Genomic DNA, 19885 nt, shown 5'->3' with positions numbered 1-19885 from the left:
TACCATTTATACTTTGTTCAAAATTTGAAATATATGAACAAATATATTAAACAAATGACAACAAAGTAAGAAACAAAGTATGAAAAGCAAATTATAGCAAGACAACAAAGTTAAAACATTAATGTTAACATCAACTTTGTTCAAACGTATATTCATTTCTTTTATGCCATAAACATTTGCTAATTAGCCACAACAAAGTTTGAAACGAAATAGGATTAGGAATGAAAAAAACAACAAATTAGGAATGAAATTGGAATAAGTAAAATTTGTAAATTGGTACGATGTACCTTTGATTAGCAACTTGAATATTGGGATTTCATATTGGGGAAAATGAAGGAAGTCGAATCAGTGAAGTAGAAGGCGAGGAAGTTTTGAAATTTAAATACGAACAGTGAAGATGGAAGAAACAAAATAGTAAGGTAAGAGGTCATATGAATATGTGGAAGATGTCTTGCCCAAACTTGTGTACTCTTCTTCAGTTGTCTTCCCAACTCTAATTTATATGATATGCTTAACCTTATAAAAATAATGAACTAAAAAAATAATGATAAAATATTATTCATGGTGTGTCCAACAACAAAAATCAAGGTAGTAAGATCATTAATAGAATTAGTTATATGATGTTTTTTTTTGTACACTTAGAATTTATCTTTAAGATATTGGATGACTTGTAAAAGATGTCAATACTCATAAAAGCCATCATATGTGAATCAAATTGATTATATGTGAGTTTGAAAAATAGTGAAAAACCATCATCCATATAAAAAAAACTATCATCTATATGAATCAATGCTCATAAAAGCCATCATATCATATATGCTAAATGCAATAATGACATATTCCATATATAGAAAAATAGAGAAATGGATTGTGAGTTTGAGAGAAAGACAGTGAAATAATCTTACATTCCTCTTCAGAACTTACCTTTCATCACCACCTGAAAATTTTCAACACATAATTAGACAACTATACAATGGAATCAAGTAAACATGGTATGATTTGCGAATATTTTCAAGCTTGTCTCTCCATATAGCTACAAAAGTAAATAAACAAAGTTAGGTATGAAACTGCAAAGATTTAGTTAAATATCAAAATTGCTTCTAAAATTAATAAATTAAAAACAAAATTATTCAAATACAAAATTTCTGCTTAAAATTCAACCATATAACCAATTCAATTATGCAAAACCTAAATCATATTCAAACAAAAAACAAATTAATATCCCATGAAATAAAAGAGAAACAAATAAATAGAGAGACCAACGATTGAACACACATCCAAAATAAAACCCTAAATTCAAGCAAATTTAAAAGTGAGAGGATGAAATGACATTGTGTAGAAATTGAAAAACAAAGGGAAATGGAAAGGAGAAATGGAAAGCATACGGTTTGGAAATCGCGAGGAGCGTCGCTAAAAAGGTAGAAGGAATGGATGGAGTAGATTAGGATGAGGAATTTTTTTTCTTCAAACGAACCTTCAAAAGGGAATTGAATCAACACCCTTGGTGTCAAATTTTAGAAAAGGAGATAATTGTTTAGGGTTTGAGAGAGGGGAAAGAATGAGATTGAAAATAAAATGAAATGAGAATTTACTCATAAAGTAGAGAAACAGAATAGGCAGCATTATAGGCAGCATTGGGAAGAGATTTTTTCACATTGAAAGGAAAAAAAGAATACAAATGATTACATTCATATGGGATAATGAAAAAAATACACGGTGTCATGGAAGATTTCAAATATTTTTTGGAATTGGGTGTATTAAATGTGAGATTTAAAGCTTCCTAATTATTTACTATTTTTTTTACTTTTATTTTTTGATTAATTTTGTTTAACTATTTAAAACACTCTAATTGACCATTATACTCTCAAATTATGGTTAATTTAGTGATTTAATTATGATTAGAAAGTAATTAACAGAGGCATTACTTTTCTTATATTGATAGTAGATATAGCTTACTGTGTCTCATTAAATCGATTAGAGGTGTAAACGGTTCAAATCAAACGATTACACCCCTAAACTCAATTCAGATTTGATTTGAAATCTTAAAATAAATTAATTTGTTGAATTGATCACACCCCTAAATTCAATTCAGATTTGATTTGAAATCTTAAAACAAACTAATTTGTTGAACCATTCAATTCAGATTTGATTTGAAATCTTCAATTCAGATTTGATTTGAAATCTTAAAATAAACTAATTTGTGTTATCTCTAGAACTAAGAGACTGTAATTTTATTACAAAAATTAAAAGTGTAACCTAATGTAGAGATGATACAAATTAAAAGGCAATTGTTTCGGATCTCCCACCCAAATTTAGCACAAAATCAAAACAAAAACTCTAGAATAAATATATTTAATAATTTTTCATGAAAGCAATATTTATTTAAGACTCTCTCTACTCTTGCATTGCAAGCAAGAGAATAACAAAAAATGTCCTCTAATCCAATAGATCAAATGTACTTTATCTCTTTAATATAACTTCATGCTATTCTTTGTCCCTTTTTATTTCTCATTTTCATGAAAACTATGTCTCATTGATTAACATTTAACACATTCACATTTTTTTTTATAGAGTTGCTGATGAAAAGAAGGAACATCAAGTGATTTTGATAGAACCACCACCTAAAGCCACTCCTCTAAAGACCTCAAAATGGTATACTTTTCTTTAAGTTTTCTACTTGAACTTCAAAACATAAACTCATAAATTAATAATGTATGTATTTAATAAGAGCGACGGAATTAGGCTGATGCAAATTATTTGGGCCTCAATAATGTTATGCTGCATACTGATTATCTTCCCAGTACTAAAGAATTCATCGCATGGTGGTAGATTCGACGATGGTCTCCTGATCGCGTTGATCGTCCCTCTTGTTGTATCGTTTCAATTAGTGGTATTTTGTATTGCTGCACCGTATCAACTTAATAACACCGGCGTCTTCGGGGTCATGTTGATTTTTCTGATAACAAGTGCGATATCATTTGTAGAAGTGGATCTTGTTTCGCGGAATGCTGCTATCATTATTTCGGTCGGTTGGGGAATATTTATTTTTATTTTTGTCGTTGTTAATTATCAAGTGATCTTTTTTGAAAATATAGTATTCTCAAAGCCAGTGCAGAGACTGTTGGCACTTATTTGGATCTTATTCATGGTTTGTTTTATTAAATGCATGGTGTATGATAAGCATTGACAGTTTGGAAATTTGTTTATCTCAACAGAGACAACATTTGTAAATTATTGGATCTGTGATGTGATGTCACTTTAGAGAGTCTTTCTAATTCAAATGCAAGTAGATTTAGAGCTTTCATATTTGTGTATGCTTTGATAAATCAATCTCATACCATATCAACTTTCATGTGTGCAAGAGGACAAATCATGACTTGGTTAGAGATGATTCGAAATTATAATTACTACGGTCGGATTGAGAAAAAAAAAGTAAAGGAAGCGTTGAAAATTGTGAGTAACAGTAAGACAGTTGACCCAGACAATATATTGATAGAAATACGGAAAATTCTTGGAGAGAGAGGTATTGAGTGGCTCACCAAACTCTTTAATAAAATTACGAGGTCAACGATAATGTCTAATGAATGGAGAAGAAGCATTTTAGTTCCAATTTATAAAAAGAAAGTGGATATACAAAATTGTGTAAATTATGAATGGATTAAACTTATGAGTCATACCATGAAGTTATCAGAAAGATTGATTGAACTGAGACTAAGAAAAGAAACTCAAGTCACTTAAAATCAATTTGGTTTTATGCTTCAAAGATCAACTATAGAAATGATCTATCTATTACAACGTGTGATAGAGAAATATTTGATGGACTAATAAAACTTGAAGTTAATTTTTAGTGACTTGAAGAATGCGTATGATAGTATGATAGACTACATATATATATATATATATATATATATATATATATATATATATATATATATATATATATATATATATATATATATATATATATATATATATATATAAGCCTAAGTGAATTTTTATTTTTGTATCTTTTGGTATGTTTATCAAGTGGTCCATGGTATTTTTATTGACATTTCAATGATTAAAAATATATATATAAGCCTTATTGGCCAATATATCAATTATTGTTTAAACCGTTAACCTGTCACGACGATACTGTTTTCCTAGTACACAAAAGAATGAGTGAGTACAAAGGAATATATATTCTATCTAAAATAGAAACCTGGCCTAATATTAGACTGCATAACTTACTTGAATTGACCTTTTGAAAATGATAACCAAATTTTCCTATTTTTCATAAAATAGCTTCTACTAATAATGAACATTATAATTGTTGATTATCCACACTTGGAAATTTCTTGTTTATTAATTATTTAACAACCTTCAAGTTTCAGAAAAAACTGTGGAATTTAACTCAAATGAATCCTTTGTTTCAAGCAAACACACCTTACATTATACTTCAAATCCAAAAGTGAATTCCAAGACTATCATTTCTTGCAATCCACATTAGCAAAGTCAGATATAAAAAACTTTATTGTGTGTAAATATTTATATTCAAGTGTATAATTTATTCAACCAAGTAGAGAAAATTCAAGATGAAACCATTTGTTAACAACCTTTTCTTTATGTTCTTCTTTGTTGTTGTTGTCTTAACCAACATTCAAATTTGTTTTGCAGATTGTGATAACCTTCAAGACACATGTCCATCAATTTCACCAAATAAACAAACCATATTCATCAATGGTCTACCTTGCAAAAATCCATCTAATGTAACATCTCAAGATTTCAAGACTGTTGAATTAAGTAAGGCTGGTCCTAAAGACATTTTTGGCGCGTCGGTAAAACTTGTTACCGCTTTTGAATTTCCCGGGTTGAATACTCTCGGTCTATCGATTGGAAGGACCGACATAGAAAATGATGGTTTGGTAAACTTTCATTATCATCCTAGAGCTACTGAAATGATCTTTGTTAAAAAAGGTGTATTGATGGCTGGATTTATTGATACACAAAACCAAGTTTTCCAAAATGTTCTCAAAGTTGGTGATGTTTGTGTTTTTCCTAAAGGTTTGTTTCATTACATTCTAAATCAAGGTTTTGAAGATGCTACTGTCTACTCAGTGTACAATAGTCAAAATCCTGGACAGGTATCCATTATTCCTACAACTTTTGACACAACATTGGAGTCTTTAGATATGCTGAAAAAGAGAATTATCTCACTTTCTACCTCTCAAGTTCAGGATGGTATTATCAATTCTACCACTTAGCCATTCATATTATTGCTTCCTTTTGAGTTGCTAAAAAAGATTGTGAGTGTTGTTTATATATAACAATATTTAGGAATTATTTTTTCTTTCTTATTAATTATTGGATGCTTTGAGTTTATAGTATGATACCACTATGGTTCTATAGTAGAGAGAAATATAATTAAATTTGCAAGAACTGAGTTCACTTGGGCTTTGTTTGGATACACATTCTAATCAAGGGTTTATCATATAAATGCTTGTGTATTAGTTATTTCCATACCAAACAATAAAATAATTTCAAACTATCTCAGTCACACATCTCATCATTTTCCATTTCAGTAACAGATGGAAAACTATCTCAGATACACACCTAATTCCATGTGATATACACAGAATTCAAATGTAATTAAAAATAATAAAAATCATAATAATAGTAATAATTAAAGCAACTTAACGATGACACAGAAAATAATGATATGTTTTTATTCGGTTATTACATTAACTGCTAATATAGCAAAACTGTTTCTATTGCTGGACCTTTAATACTGGGAAGGGTATTACATCTCTAATGCTGGGAGAATTTGTCAAAAGCATCACAAGCCTATCAATTCCAAGTCCCTGAAAATAATATACTCTTAGAAACTGAAATTTAAAAGGAAGAAAATAAAGTTAACTATACCAAGACAGACAAACAGATTATGTACCATTCCAGAAGCTGGAGGCATTCCATACTCCAAAGCTGTTAGGAAATCTTCATCAAGAGTCACTTCATATGAATCATCATCATTTTCTATGTCTTCTTTCTTATCTCCATTTGCTGAAACAGCTGCTCTTTTCTTTTCATGTTGTTTAACTTGATCTTCTAGACGTCCTCTCTGTGAAGTACAAAAAAGCAACCATTTTGTTCGCATCAAACTTGAGAGATTAGTAGCTAGAATGCCTGAAAGTAAAAAAATTGGAAGCTTACCTGATCTATAGGATCGGTCAATTCCGAGAATGCATTGCCTAGTTCACGACCACAAATGAAAAGTTCAAACCTTTCAGTCAAACCTGTGGACCTAATGGATGACCAAGTGTAAGATAGAAGATAATATAACAGGAAGTGTGTACCGGATGTTATTAATCAGTTTGCTTCAGATGTCCATATCAGACAATATGTTGTATAACATAAATAATAATTTTTTACAAATCTTAGTGACCAGAAGAAAGGGAAAAAAATAGCAGTACATAATATAAATGTTAAATTCATAAAACTAGAAAGTTCATAATGAGGTTATATTTTCAGATATTCATAACCTTTGTAGAATTGATGCCAACATGATGAGGGAGCAATGGTTCGGTTCAAAAGAAGCAGCACCATTATGAGAGTATTTCAAGTGCCAATAAATCTAAATTATAATTGAAAACAAGAGTAGTGAAGAGTGATCATCAAAAAGTCCAGGAACAATCTCAGTGGATTAGACAATTTGAATATTGTGATAAAAATAAAGGGCAGAGCTAATTGATAACAGAAATCCAGATTTGATGGTATTTTAGGTCAAATCACATTAAATACCAGAAAGAAGAAAAAAAACATGATTAACATTACACGGTATTTTTTTAAATGTCTACCTGCGGTGTGGTTTAGCCAGTGGAGATATCTCAATAGGGTAGTCTAAAACAAATGTAGGTTGGATAAGCTTCGGTTCTACAAATAACTCAAAAACCTAAATACACAATAGAAACCAACTGGTTAGTGTATGCAGGTCAAATTGACAATAAAACAGATGCAAAAAAGTATTTTCAGAAAGAGATGTCAATATATAGAATAGCGCCTCAAAAGAAGTTTGTTTAATAGCAAATATAACAAGCTTTATCAAATAAGATGAATAAAATAGATGCCTATATTAAAGAGGAAGATAAAAGGTGAAGCCAATCAACCTCGTTAAGGAGGTGGCCAACAGATTGGCACGCTTCAATGGAAGCTTTATCCTTGTTATCAAGATTATTTTCAAGGCTGCTCAGAGTAGCTTGCTTTGCAACCTCAAGATCATTTCCAAATTCATTGAAATCGATCCCAGAAATTTCTTTAACAAGATTGTGCATGGTCTCTCTCCTCCAGGGTTTTTCCAGACATATCTCCACTCCCTGTATGGAATCATTACGCTCGCTTCAAAAACAATTCTTTAAAAATAAAAATATTCAAAAGAAGACACTCTGCGGTTATAGTACACCAGCATTAGAGAACTGTAAAGGAAGGAGAATAATATTGTAATATATCAAGTGAATCTAATTTTAATAGAAACAATACAAAAAAGAGTGATAGAAGAAAATTTGCAATATCAAGTGCATCTAATTCTATACAAGCCAGTAGCTCAGAATTCCAAAGTTTATTTTAACATCGTAGGCTGAATTTGAATGATAACATATTTATTTAAATGAATAAACAGAATCAAGTATCTTTTCAGAGTCAACTTGGCATCCCTTCTAACACCTGACCAATAATGTTTTAGATCAGTAAAAACACTGTTTACCTGATAATCAATAGTAAGCTTCCCGTGAACTGCCAGAGCACATTGAGTGACAATTTCCTCTGCCAAATTCATCATGCTTTGGTAGTCTGAGTATGCTTCATACATCTAGAGATTAGCTAATATGAATATAGTTCAGAATATAATTCATGATACAATGAGAAATACAAACTATACAATAATGAAAATTAAAATACCATGTAAACATTGTTAAGACTACTGGCTTGAAAGATTAAGCCATGAAAAGTTAGTGGAAATATTATATATGCCCATCTCAAGTACTAAAACTAGCTTAAATTATCAGGGCACATTTGAAAAGACAATTGTTGGATGCTTCAACAACCCATTTATTTTATTTGAACTTGGGACTGGATATGCCGAGGTAGGCAACAAAACATAAAAAAAGGGCGACCAAGTGCTATAAAGCTCGTGCCATAGTGGGATTCACCACCCTTTTCCATTAGGAAGATATTCTATATTTGTAGGTTACCTTGCATTTGCAATTGCAAGAGACTAATTATATGACTCAAATCCATGACCGCCGGTCTCGTGGAAACAAATCCAATAGTTGTGAGATATGTGATATTCAAAATAACATCGAATTAAAAGTAATGGAAGGTTCAAAATCTTACTTTCTAAATTGAAACTTCAATTTACCTCTATAGTTGTAAACTCAGGATTATGACGAGTTGAAATTCCTTCATTTCTAAATATTCGACCAATTTCGTATACTTTTTCAAACCCACCCACCTGGCACAAAGAAAAACATGAAAATGTAAGCTCTTGTCTGAAGGTAAGTTGATCCAAGACTTTAAGAATAAAAAAGATTTTAAATCTCACCAGCATTCTCTTTAGGTGCAACTCAGTTGCAATTCTCAAATATAAGTCCCTTCCAAGAGAATTATGATATGTGACAAATGGTCTGGCCTCTGCTCCCCCAGCTGCTCCCTAGTCAATGAAATTAATCAGGAAAAGAAAGAAATTTCCATGTGCAAAATGAAAAATATGGTATTATTTATACATATGACAAACAATATTTTATGAAAAATTCAGCCATGGAAGATGTGAAATGTGAATAACAAACTTGTTTCTTTTCATGATTTGGAATGCTTACAAAAATAATCCATATCAAGGAAGAACTGTGACTTAGTATGCAGATTGATCAAGAACATACCACCAAATAGTTTGCTGATTAAATTCACAACTAGCGATGATATAAACAATAACATAAGAGTAACAGGAGCCACAGACATTTAATAGAGATGTTAACAACCCTATATCAATCTGACTTTCAAGAGTGCAAGAGTAAAGCTTACCAAACTCACATGTTAGAATATCAAATTTACTTCTGAGTAATTAATGCTCTTAGCATTTTATTGATATTAAATAATAATAAAAACTAACTTGTTTCAATCAAATAACTGAACAACTGGAAGGTTAAAGAAAAAATAGAGTAGGTACGTGAAAATCAACAAACCTGCAAAACTGGAGTTTCTACCTCAACATAACCTAAAGAATCCATTGTTCTTCGTATCCCTGATACAACCTATTTGAATGGAATTGATCAGAAAAATGATATAAAAAGTAGCTAAACGCTCTAGCATGGATAAATGGATAAGTATTTTTTTTGACAATATATCAGCAGAAGCACAGAATGTGAGTATACGGTAATACAAAGGAAGCTGGCCACATGATAGTTATAACTCAATTAAGAGGCATGGAAACAGGGAAGTAGGCAGATAAATTGAAATTTCTAAATTGACAATAAGTTATGTGTTTTTAATATTAAAAACTAAAATAAATAGTAATCATTTCCTTAAGCAAATAAAGTTTGGAAGAAGAACCACCTTTGCTCTTTTGCGGAATACATCAGCTACCTCTGGATTTGCAATCATATCTACATACCTAACCACAAGTCCACAAAAAAACATGAAGAAGAGATATTTGAAAAAAAGGGATGTTCAATTTTCAGTTCAAGGGTGAGAATGGTAACTAGAGATGCTGTAGAAATAAGAAGGAAAAATAAATAGTGCTACAAAAAAGGAAAGAGAATAGGAAACAAATAAGTATAGAACAGATAAAAATGAAAACCATTAAAATAATGACTGGAAAAAATATTTAACAGAGAAGAAAAAGAAAGAACATGGGATATGGTATCCTTCAAATAGAATGAGGTGTTAGAAGTGAACTATATAGTATAAAAACATTGTAATGAAGAGATATCACTGATAAAATACCAAATGCATTGGTAATAGTATATAACAGCAATGATAACAAGTAAAAGGAAAACAAATGTAAAATTGAATTACCAGCTTACCTCTGGCGATAGCGTTTATCTATATCAGTTAGACCATGATATTTGTCAGGCAGTGGAAGCAAAGATTTTGTAAGGATGGCAAAAGATAGCACACACACAGAAAGTTCTCCTGAAGACAATAAAGAACATTAGAAGGTGGTAAAACTGTAATGAAAGAAAATTGAAAAAGATAGACCCGCTAAATTTTGCACTTTTTTAATTATTACAAAATATAAAAAATGTGAAAGGAAAGTAACTATCTAAAAGAGATTATAAAAATAAGATAAAGACCACAAAGAAGAGAAAGGATATCAATCTGGAAAAGTGTTAGCTATTTGATAATTAACTTTCCCTTATCGTAACTAGTTCATGTCAACTCTTGAAATGCATGCAGACCATGTAAAAGAGTAACTGTGGTATGACTTAGAGAAACGTTGCACGAGGAAAAGGTAAAACATGGTGGAAACAAAGATGACCGAACATTGCGAACAAAGTTAGTCTAGTAAGAAAACTATCAGCTTATCTATTCACCTACATAAGTTCTCAAATAAACATTATTTGGATTAATCCAACCAGAGACAGCTTGAAAATTTCAGTTTGAGTAAACACATGTTTACATCGCAATCGTCCTTTAATAAAAAAGAAAAACATTTAAGAGAATATAATGTCCCAAAATTCTCATCTTCACCAACGGACTAGAGTTTGTATCTATCAGGTCAGAAGCATACTCTCAGGCTCTCAGCAATTTATCTAATATATACATATAAAACAAAAACAAGGGCAGATGCAAATGAATACACACAACTCATTTGGCTACTGCAAGTTCATACTTTGTTTTTTACATGGAGGAAAAACAAAAATCAAATGGAAACTCGTGATAAACTATAGACTGTTGGGCCGAAGATATAGCATGCATTTGCAATGCATGAAATAATTTACAAAAAAAACCTAATTTCTAGGTAATACCTTTTTCTGTGCGTTTTATTGTTCCTTTTGCACCTAGTATATCACCAATATCCACATGTGCCTTCAATTGCTCAAACTGTTCATCTTCAAGTCTTTCCTTTTCACAATAGAGCTGAAAACATAGATTTTAACTTCCGTTAGAATCTATCCACAACATTTATCAATGAATAAAGAACGCAACAAACTACAAAGACATTTCAGTAAGAATATAGTGATCATATCTAATATTTATCGACTTTACGTGACCCGTGCGAATGCACGGGTCCTTTACTAGTATACTTCACAAAAGTCAGACATGTCTTAGTCAAAGTTACAGTAAATATACAAAGTCAATAAAAAGTGTTAAAAAAACCTGAATCGTCCCTGAATCATCCCTTAGTGTCAAAAAGGCAAGCTTCCCAAATGCCCTCCTTGCGATAATTCTTCCCGCAATAGATACATGATCATTCTCACTATTAGATTCCTCACCATTTGCTAAATCTTTATATATATCTTGCAACTGTTTTGCACTGTGTGTTTTGTTCCATTCATAAGCATAGGGATTGAGTCCCTTGCTTTTAATTTCTTCAACCTACAAATATACAAAGCAGGGTTGGCAAAATACTAGTAATAAAACAATCTTCTCAAAATAAAGACCATTAGTTTATATCCCTATGGTAGCAAGCGATAAAAACCCATCATATTGTTCAAACTAACCATAATCAAAGAAAGGTACACCTAACCCCAAGCAGTGATAGTTGTGGCCTCTTTGGATTGACTTATTTAAGTCTATACACACGCATAAATTGTCCATAAGTTGTTTTCAAATTATATTCATAAACTCACTGAGATAGTTTATGCAAACAACTTATAACTCACTAGGTAATTAAAAAATTCAATTTTGATTTCACCCCAAAAACAAATTTCCAAGCTTTAACCCAATGGCAATAGCACATTGCAGTTGTTCGGTGAACACTATCATATTATGGAAGTTTCAAATTCAAACGAAATCAACTTCAATTCAGCTCAAAACTATTGATAGGAAACAAAGCAAATCAAACATCTCAGTCATGGCTAAGGTACCTTTTTCAAGCGGATGGCTCGAATGGCCTCCCTATCGGAGGTGGAAGTGGCGGGGGACGATGCAGAGCTCCGGCGGTTGCGACCGGAGGCGGTAGTTGTAGACGATGAGGCGCGGATAAGAAGGGCGCGAGGTGTTCGACGAAATGCGTAAGTGGAGAAGTGAAAGATATGGTTCTTCAGTGGGTGCCATGTTAGGTTCAACAGTTTCAGAGCTTCCACCATTTCTTTTTCCTATCTATCTCGCGCCCACTTCACGATTGGGTCGCTTCTCATCAAACCGGCGCTTATTTATCTGTTTTTTTTTTTTAATTATTAAGCAAAACTATATATCAGAGTTCTTTTAAATTTTTTTTTAATGTCTCTCTAAATTTTTAATTGTAACAATTTGGTCATAATAGAGTGAATACGTGTCGTAATTATAGATGTAAATATTTTGAATTGTATGAAAATGATGAAGTGTAATCAGAGAAATACAACCATCATAAATTTTTAAAAGTTTAAAATGTGAGAAAAATGATGTACAAATCAATCAAAAGGTCGAAATTGTTAAAAAAAAGTTTAAAGAACAAACCTGTTAAATAAAAGTAAATTGAAGGATATCTAGTGTAATTTTATCTTTTAATTCATTCTTTAGAGGATGAAAAAAGATTAGTTGGACATTATATTATTCCTAGTCCCTGATTATTTGAATACAAGCTGTATTAGCTTGTCATTAGAATGTTTGTCTTCCATTAAAGAATCGTGAGTTAATTCACCTCACAAATTTCATAAATAACTTAGACGAAAAAGGATTAGTTGGACGTTCTATCCATCATAGTTCCTGAATATTTAAATACAAGTTGTAATAGTTTATCGTTTGAATTCTCGTCTTCCACCTAAAAACAATCTTAACCAATCAAACCTATCTTTATTCTCCTTGGCACGGCCAAAAAGACTTTTCGCAAAAGGGTGATGTTTTACCCTTTATAATGCGGCAAACTAACGCTTAAGCCTCCCATGCGCAAGCATAAAAGCAACGTCTAACTGCTAGAATGTGACATAAACATCATTCACTAAAATCAACCAACAAACACTCACTTTCTATTAAAAACTACGTAGCTTTGAGTTTCTCGTCACACTTAGGGATACTTAGGAGCAAAACTCGCAATCTTGTCAAACACTCTAATAAAAAATCTTTTTTTAGTTCTTATTTTTCTCTTGTAAATAACACGTGATAATTAGAAGAAAACATATAACGTAAGCTAACATTCATATTCGCAAAACTAACTAAATGGTTCATGATAAATACAACGAATGTGAGGGGTATAAAAATAAGAGAGAATAATATTTTTAATATAGTGCCCCTTATTATGTATTGGGAAACATATTAGGGGGTAAAAAAATTGGATGAAAGCAATGTTTGCTCTCACATCCGTTGTATTATAAAAAGATGTGACAAAATAAGGGTATGACATATACCAACATTTTAGGGATTCATTCATTAAATTTTTATCCTAAATCTAACGCACATGTTCAACTGCTCTATAGTCTTAAACATCATTATTTCATATGGATTGTGGGACAATTTTTTTTGGTTCTCTGTTGTTGTTCTTCTTACACCAACCTTTAACACATCAATTTTCTGTTTTTGCCATCTATCTCACGTAATGATGTTGTCTTTGTTGTTATTGTTGTTGTTATTGTTTCTACCTCTTGTCGGTGTTTAATAGAATAACTTTCCAATATTATTAATCAAAGAAAAAAAATTATATTGATTTTTTCGATTGACAACATTGAGAAATTTATTCTTAATCATATTGCAACACACAATAAAATTGACGAGTGATAAAAATTTGAAAAAAGAAACAATACATGTTACTTTAATTTTTTACCATTTTTTGTTGGCAATATATGTCATCTATTACTTCAATTCTTTTAGAAACCAAGGTTAAAAGTACCAAATTTATTATATTTTTTATTTAACATGAAAAAAAATTTATCTCGGGTTTGAGTCATATCCGAGGGAAAAAAATAAGCATGTTTATTGTATTTGTTCATAGTCCTTAAAAAATCTTTGTCGTCCATTTAGTGACGATCAACGCTCAAGACATTGTCATTAGTGATCTGCGTGAAACCTAAAAGACATATATTCAGAAGGCTCATGGCACATGATAAAAGCATTATGAATAACAAAACTTTGAAAGCATTTGTCATGAAAATATTAAAACTTATAGAAGCTTGGAAAAGTTTTCTTAGATAGATTTTAAAAGCAGAGATTTGGGTTCAAGGTTCGTGTTCTTAAATAATCATATAATTGAATATTTATTTTATTTATCTAACCCGTTTTTTGTTTTATATCAGAAATAAATGTATGAAATATCCAACATTTAATGAAACGAGGATCCAACATTTGATCTTCCTCAAGATACAACGTTTGATCTTCATTGACATTGATGACCATGAATCAGATTCAAAATTTGTTATATATTTTTACTTGAATATTATGTTTAATATTATGTGTAAACAATATAATTTTTATTTTATTTTTTAAACAATGTCCCCTCAATTTTGGTCATAAATCGAGGGTGGTGCTAGTTTTGAAAATATAAAATGTTGTTGCTAGAGATCGAACCAACGACCATTTCAGCTATCCTTTCGGTTTCTGATTAATCGAGGAATAAAGTGACAAATTTTCATGGAGTCCTTCATTACCTCGCTTGTATCAATGAGGTAAAATCTCCTTCGTACCTGAGGTAACATGTGTTTTTTGCAGTAGCGTGTGTAGTGTTACCTAAAGATATTTTGACTCTCTTTCAGATGTTTTTCCTTCTTAGTGGACTGATTAGGGTAATAGGGAGTTTCTTGGTGATTTGGCATGTAGTAGTTTGGTCAGTTTGAAAATATCGAAATATTCCATTCTCTGGCTCTTTAGTTATAATGAAGGACGTGGAAGATACGAGGATCCTCTTGGCTTGGAAATGATATTTTGGTATGAAAGGCGTGGAAGATACGAGCATCCTCTTAGCTTGAAAATAATATTTTGGTAGGTCTATGAACAATTCTTGTGTTTTCTCGGATTGGCTTGAAAATCCTATTATAATTTTGAGTCAATAGCAACATGAGTGTTTTCGACCTCTCTTAGATGTGCTATTGTTGTGTTTCATGAGATATGGGTGTTATTGTTTATTGGTCCTAGATTGGGGAACTCTAATTTAATCTTGATATTGACGACTTTTGGTTGATGTCTTAGGGTTGGTTTTCTTTGTTTTTGTTGCTTGTTGTTGTTAGTTGTATTGTAGCTTTTATGTATTATTTTAGTTAGGTACATCTTGTGCCTTATATTGATCATACTTATTGTATCTTGATTTTTTTGGACCATATATATATATATATGAGACGACTCAAGTGATAATATTTGGTTATTGTGAAAAATGAGAACAATTCATCTTGATCATTAAATTTCAATTCAGTAAAATTAATATATTAGATTGAAATCTCATTCTATAGTCCTATTTAATTATAATTTATCTTTTAAGAAATAAAATATTTGATACTTTTTGAAAATTAAAATTAATTTATATATATGATATTTGAAATTTAATTTATAATAAATAAATATTTATAAGGAGGGATATTTTTATTCCAAGTAAGTTATCAAGACTTACTTCTGATCATTTTTCTCTCTCCACATTTAATTGCTTGTTAATTGTAACCATAAAATTTAAAAGAATCAATGGTCATGATGATGAGTAAGTCTTCATAACTTATTCATGAAGTAAGAATATCCCTTCTCAATATTTATTATCGATATATTCAAAAATTAAAATTTATCACATATTAATTCAAATCATTAATATAATCATATATTAATCAAAATTATTAATAAAATTAAATATTCATATATTATTTTAGTATGAAAACAATTAATATGATTATATATTACTCAAAAGCATTGATATCTATAATTTTTGTATAAAAAAATCATATAATTCTTTATCGATTATAAACTTAATACATTGGCAGTATTAGCAATTAATCTTTATTAATAAATATATTTATTGAATTTAGTTATTGTAATATCTTTTATGAGAACAAAAACTATCAATATCATCATTAGATTTAATTAATTTGTAAGATTTACAAATTCTATACAAAGTAAACCTCACTGAATTATTTTTCTATTACACTTAAAATTTAAAATTTTCTTAAAAAATATTCTTACCAAAAATATTTTTATTTGATACCTAAATTGTTATTAAAATATATGTTATAAATATACTTAATATATAATTAGAATAAGAATATAAAATATAATTCAGATGTGTTTGGTATTTTTGTTTCAAAAGAAAATTTTAAACTATATAAATTTATCATGACTAAAAAAAATCTAAAATAATTTTTTGTTAAATAAAATTAATTTTTAAATAAAATTATGTCATAAGAATTTCTTTTAAAAACGTAACTCTTAGATAATTAATTTAATTTAAAAATACTAAATAGGACTAAAAGAAAACCGCAAAACGGAACCAAACCAAATCGAAATCGCAAAAAATCGCATTTGATTCAAATGTGTTTGGGTCATTTTTTAACAAATCGCGCGGTTCAGTTCAGTTTGCGGTTTGTATTTTACAAACCGAACCAAACCGCATTATGTTACAACCCCCAAAACTTCAATTAACTTATATCCAACCCAAACTCAAATCATCCAAGGTACAAATTGCGTGTGTGTGATTTCGCGGTGAAACACTTGAGGTCTTGAGAGTGTCCTCCTCTCAAGGTCTCAAGTTCGAATCCTGCTGGATACAAATTATTTATTAAAAAAGATTATAGTAGAATAATTAAAAATTAACTTGCATATAAATAAATCAACAAAATTAAAATATAGGTAATAATTTTACATTCTTCAATATTTTTAATTAAATAAAAATAAAACTGCTAAATTAATAATGTGTTATATATATAATCATGTAAGGAATAAAATTATAGGAATTCTAAAACATAAATTAAATATTATTTTCATTGTATTATTCAAAACTAAAATATTGAATAAAACTATACCAATTCTATAATAAATGATAAATTTAATATAAGTCAAATTAATTATTTCCAATCAAAATATATAAAAAAAAAACTAAAATCAATATTTTATAATCAAAATAATCGTGAAAGTAAAAAAATATTATTTTAAAATTAAATTAATTTTCTAAGATTTAACTTTTATAAAGAAATTCATATAACATAATTTTATTTAAAGATGAGTGACCAAATTTATTCTTCAAATTAATTTAAAAATTAATATTATTGTAAACAAGTTTTATTATGGAATTTTTCTTTGAGTCTTGAAAAATATATATAGTTTATATAATTTTTTGAAATAGAAATAATAATTTAATAAAAAAATTTGAATTATATTTTGTATTCATTTTCTAACTGAATATAAAGTATATTTGTATCAAATATTTTATTAATATTTTAAGCATCAAATACAAATATTTTTAGTAAGAATATGTTTTTAATAATATTCTAAACATTAACTGTAATTGAAAAATAATTTGGTAAGGTGTTCTTTATATAAAATTTTTAAATCTTTAATGTTAATTAAATCTGATGATTGGTATCGATTATTCTAGTTTCTCATGAAAGATATCAGTTTTAATGGGATACACTTCCTATACCGTTCAACAAAATTTATAGATTCCCTAAGACCTCTAAATATACAAAATTTTAAATTTAAAACCATTTTAATAATTATTGTAATTTTAAACTATTCTATTAAAATAATGCCTCTTTAATTTTTCATAATTTAAAAACAACGTTTGAAAATAGAAATAATATTATTAAAAATATAATATATTTTTAATCTAAAGCTTTCATATAATCTCCAAGGAAGTAAATATTTCTAGAAGCACTTATGCAAAAAAATTATTTTATTAGGGAGAAAAAAATCTTTGATGAATATCTCGTTAAAAAAAAGGAAATAAATGGTATGATTGAATAGAAAAAAATCATAGTAATATATTTGTTCTCATTTTATTAGGTTTCTCTAAGTCCTCATTCCTTTGCCCTATAGCATTATTTATTTAGTGCAACTTTCTATAGTCTAGAGTTTAAAAAAAAGAATGGAATACCATGAAGTTCCAATGGAAGAATCTTCCTCAGATTCAAATCATCCAAGGTACTCTCTCTTTAAATTTATCCCCTAATACGAGTTTTATAATCAATTGCTTATTAAAAAAAAAATCTTTCTTGTTTTTAATTTTTTCAATTCCGAAAAGCAATATGCCATGGAGGAATCTAAATAAATGTGTATGTACATATTTTAATACATGTAGGTACATCATGTATGCCGACAAAGAAGCCGTGGAAGATGCGTCCGGAGATGTAGCTCTGATCTCAATAATTTTTTGCTGGCTATTGATTATCTTCCCTATATTAGAGAGATCATCAGGTGGTCGTGAATTCATGGCAGAATATCATGATATCATATTGATCTTCCTCATCCCTCTTGTTGTAGAAGTTCAAGCTCTCATACTTGTTGTTACTTTAGATTCCTGTGGTGGCAGCAGAATCTTTGACATCTTATTCATGTTTCTGCTATCAAGTATATTATCAGTTATTGAAGTGAGTGTTTTTTCATGGAATGTTGCTATCATGACATTGATCCTTTGGGTCATCTTAATTGCATCGGTTGTGATGGCTAATTGGAAAGTGATATCTAGGGAAGATATTATATTCTCAAGTGGAACTCAGAAACTTATAGCATTTATTTGTGTCCTATCCATATGTTACACTGTTGGAAGCATAGGGTATAATTTACACTATTAAAACCCTAATGGTATTGTTTATGGATAGTTTGGAATTTTGTTTTAGTGCTATTTAAAATCATACAAAGATTGTAATTGATGTAGTGGACTTTGCAACTGCAACTCCTTGTTGTTCTGGATTTTATCTCTTGCAATCTATTGTTTTATTTGGAAATATGTTCTCAATATTGTAAAATTCCAAGGCAAAATGTCAGTGATTTATTGATTTTTTTGTTGGATAATATTGAGAAAGTTATTCTTAATCATAGTGAAAATATATTTCAATAAAAAAATGTTGAATGTTTAATTAGAAGCTGTAGTCATCTATTTTTTTTAATCTATAATCATCTATTCTCTCGTTCGGGTGTTGATAACTAAGGGAAAAAATTTCTCGAGAAGTGTGAATCTAAATCTTTAGTATTGAGGGAAAATGTAAGGAAAAGCGGTGACTTCTTTACTAGATAGAGAAGTGTGAATCTAAATCTTTAAAATTTTCTCTCATTCACTTTTGTAATTTTAAATGGATAAAATTTAACTGCATGATCATTTCATGGGAGACAATCCCTTTCCATAAACTTATCTCAATCTTGTCTATAAAATTACTTTGTTCATTAAATTTTTCCTAAACCTAACTCATCTCGAGAACATCATTTATCGTGTCAACTGTCAAGTAATGTTATGTTGTTTCACTTTCACAAAAACAACATCTTGGAAAATTTGATTTGAATACTAACGCGAAATTTCACTTTACCAAGTAAATTGATCTTCTTGAAACTTGACATCAATATTTAAAAGACAAAATTTTCAAGATAATAAAAATTTGAGAAGATATTGCAAACCTTAAAGAAGTTGGTGAATCTTAAAAAATTGAAAAAGAAAACAATACATGTTACTCCTTCCTTTTTTAATTGTTTTGCTCTCTAGTTTTTTTGCAATATAAGTCATCTATTACTTATGTTGGTTTATCCATGGAAGTAACACAATTTTGTCACTAAACAAATATTTGTCGTCCATTTATAAATAAACAACAATCATGACATTGCGAAG

The 19885-nt window shown here is 29.4% G+C and overlaps 2 protein-coding genes across 2 annotated transcripts; one reads left to right on the top strand and one right to left on the bottom strand.

Annotated features, from left to right (window-relative positions):
* Positions 1-4525: 4525 nt before the first annotated feature.
* Positions 4526-5444, top strand: LOC131616106 (germin-like protein subfamily 3 member 4). Its single transcript, XM_058887352.1, has one exon. The coding sequence runs from the start codon at positions 4575-4577 to the stop codon at positions 5241-5243; it is 669 nt and encodes a 222-aa protein (XP_058743335.1). The 5' UTR covers positions 4526-4574; the 3' UTR covers positions 5244-5444.
* A 72-nt stretch (positions 5445-5516) lies between these two features.
* Positions 5517-12341, bottom strand: LOC131616105 (lysine--tRNA ligase, chloroplastic/mitochondrial). Its single transcript, XM_058887351.1, has 14 exons — positions 12057-12341; positions 11347-11565; positions 10995-11106; positions 10050-10158; positions 9580-9637; positions 9210-9278; positions 8573-8680; positions 8390-8482; positions 7736-7840; positions 7143-7349; positions 6834-6928; positions 6190-6280; positions 5927-6097; positions 5517-5840 (listed from the first exon to the last, which is right to left on the bottom strand). Exons 1-14 carry the CDS (start codon positions 12276-12278, stop codon positions 5748-5750), a joined length of 1752 nt encoding a protein of 583 aa, XP_058743334.1. The 5' UTR covers positions 12279-12341; the 3' UTR covers positions 5517-5747.
* Between the last annotated feature and the right edge of the window lie 7544 nt (positions 12342-19885).

This window comes from Vicia villosa, linkage group LG7, assembly GCF_029867415.1.
Source record: "Vicia villosa cultivar HV-30 ecotype Madison, WI linkage group LG7, Vvil1.0, whole genome shotgun sequence".
Classification (NCBI taxonomy): domain Eukaryota; kingdom Viridiplantae; phylum Streptophyta; class Magnoliopsida; order Fabales; family Fabaceae; genus Vicia; species Vicia villosa.
This window is presented reverse-complemented; position numbering and strand designations above follow the sequence as displayed.

Coding starts and splice junctions, on each gene's coding strand:
- LOC131616106 (XM_058887352.1), top strand. CDS start 4,575: ATGAAACCATTTGTTAACAACCTTTTCTTTATGTTCTTCTTTGTTGTT.
- LOC131616105 (XM_058887351.1), bottom strand. CDS start 12,278: ATGGTGGAAGCTCTGAAACTGTTGAACCTAACATGGCACCCACTGAAG. Junction 9,638..10,049: donor GATAAACGCTATCGCCAGAG/GTAAGCTGGTAA, acceptor ACTTGTGGTTAG/GTATGTAGATATGATTGCAA. Junction 8,681..9,209: donor TAGAAACTCCAGTTTTGCAG/GTTTGTTGATTT, acceptor TTCATTGACTAG/GGAGCAGCTGGGGGAGCAGA.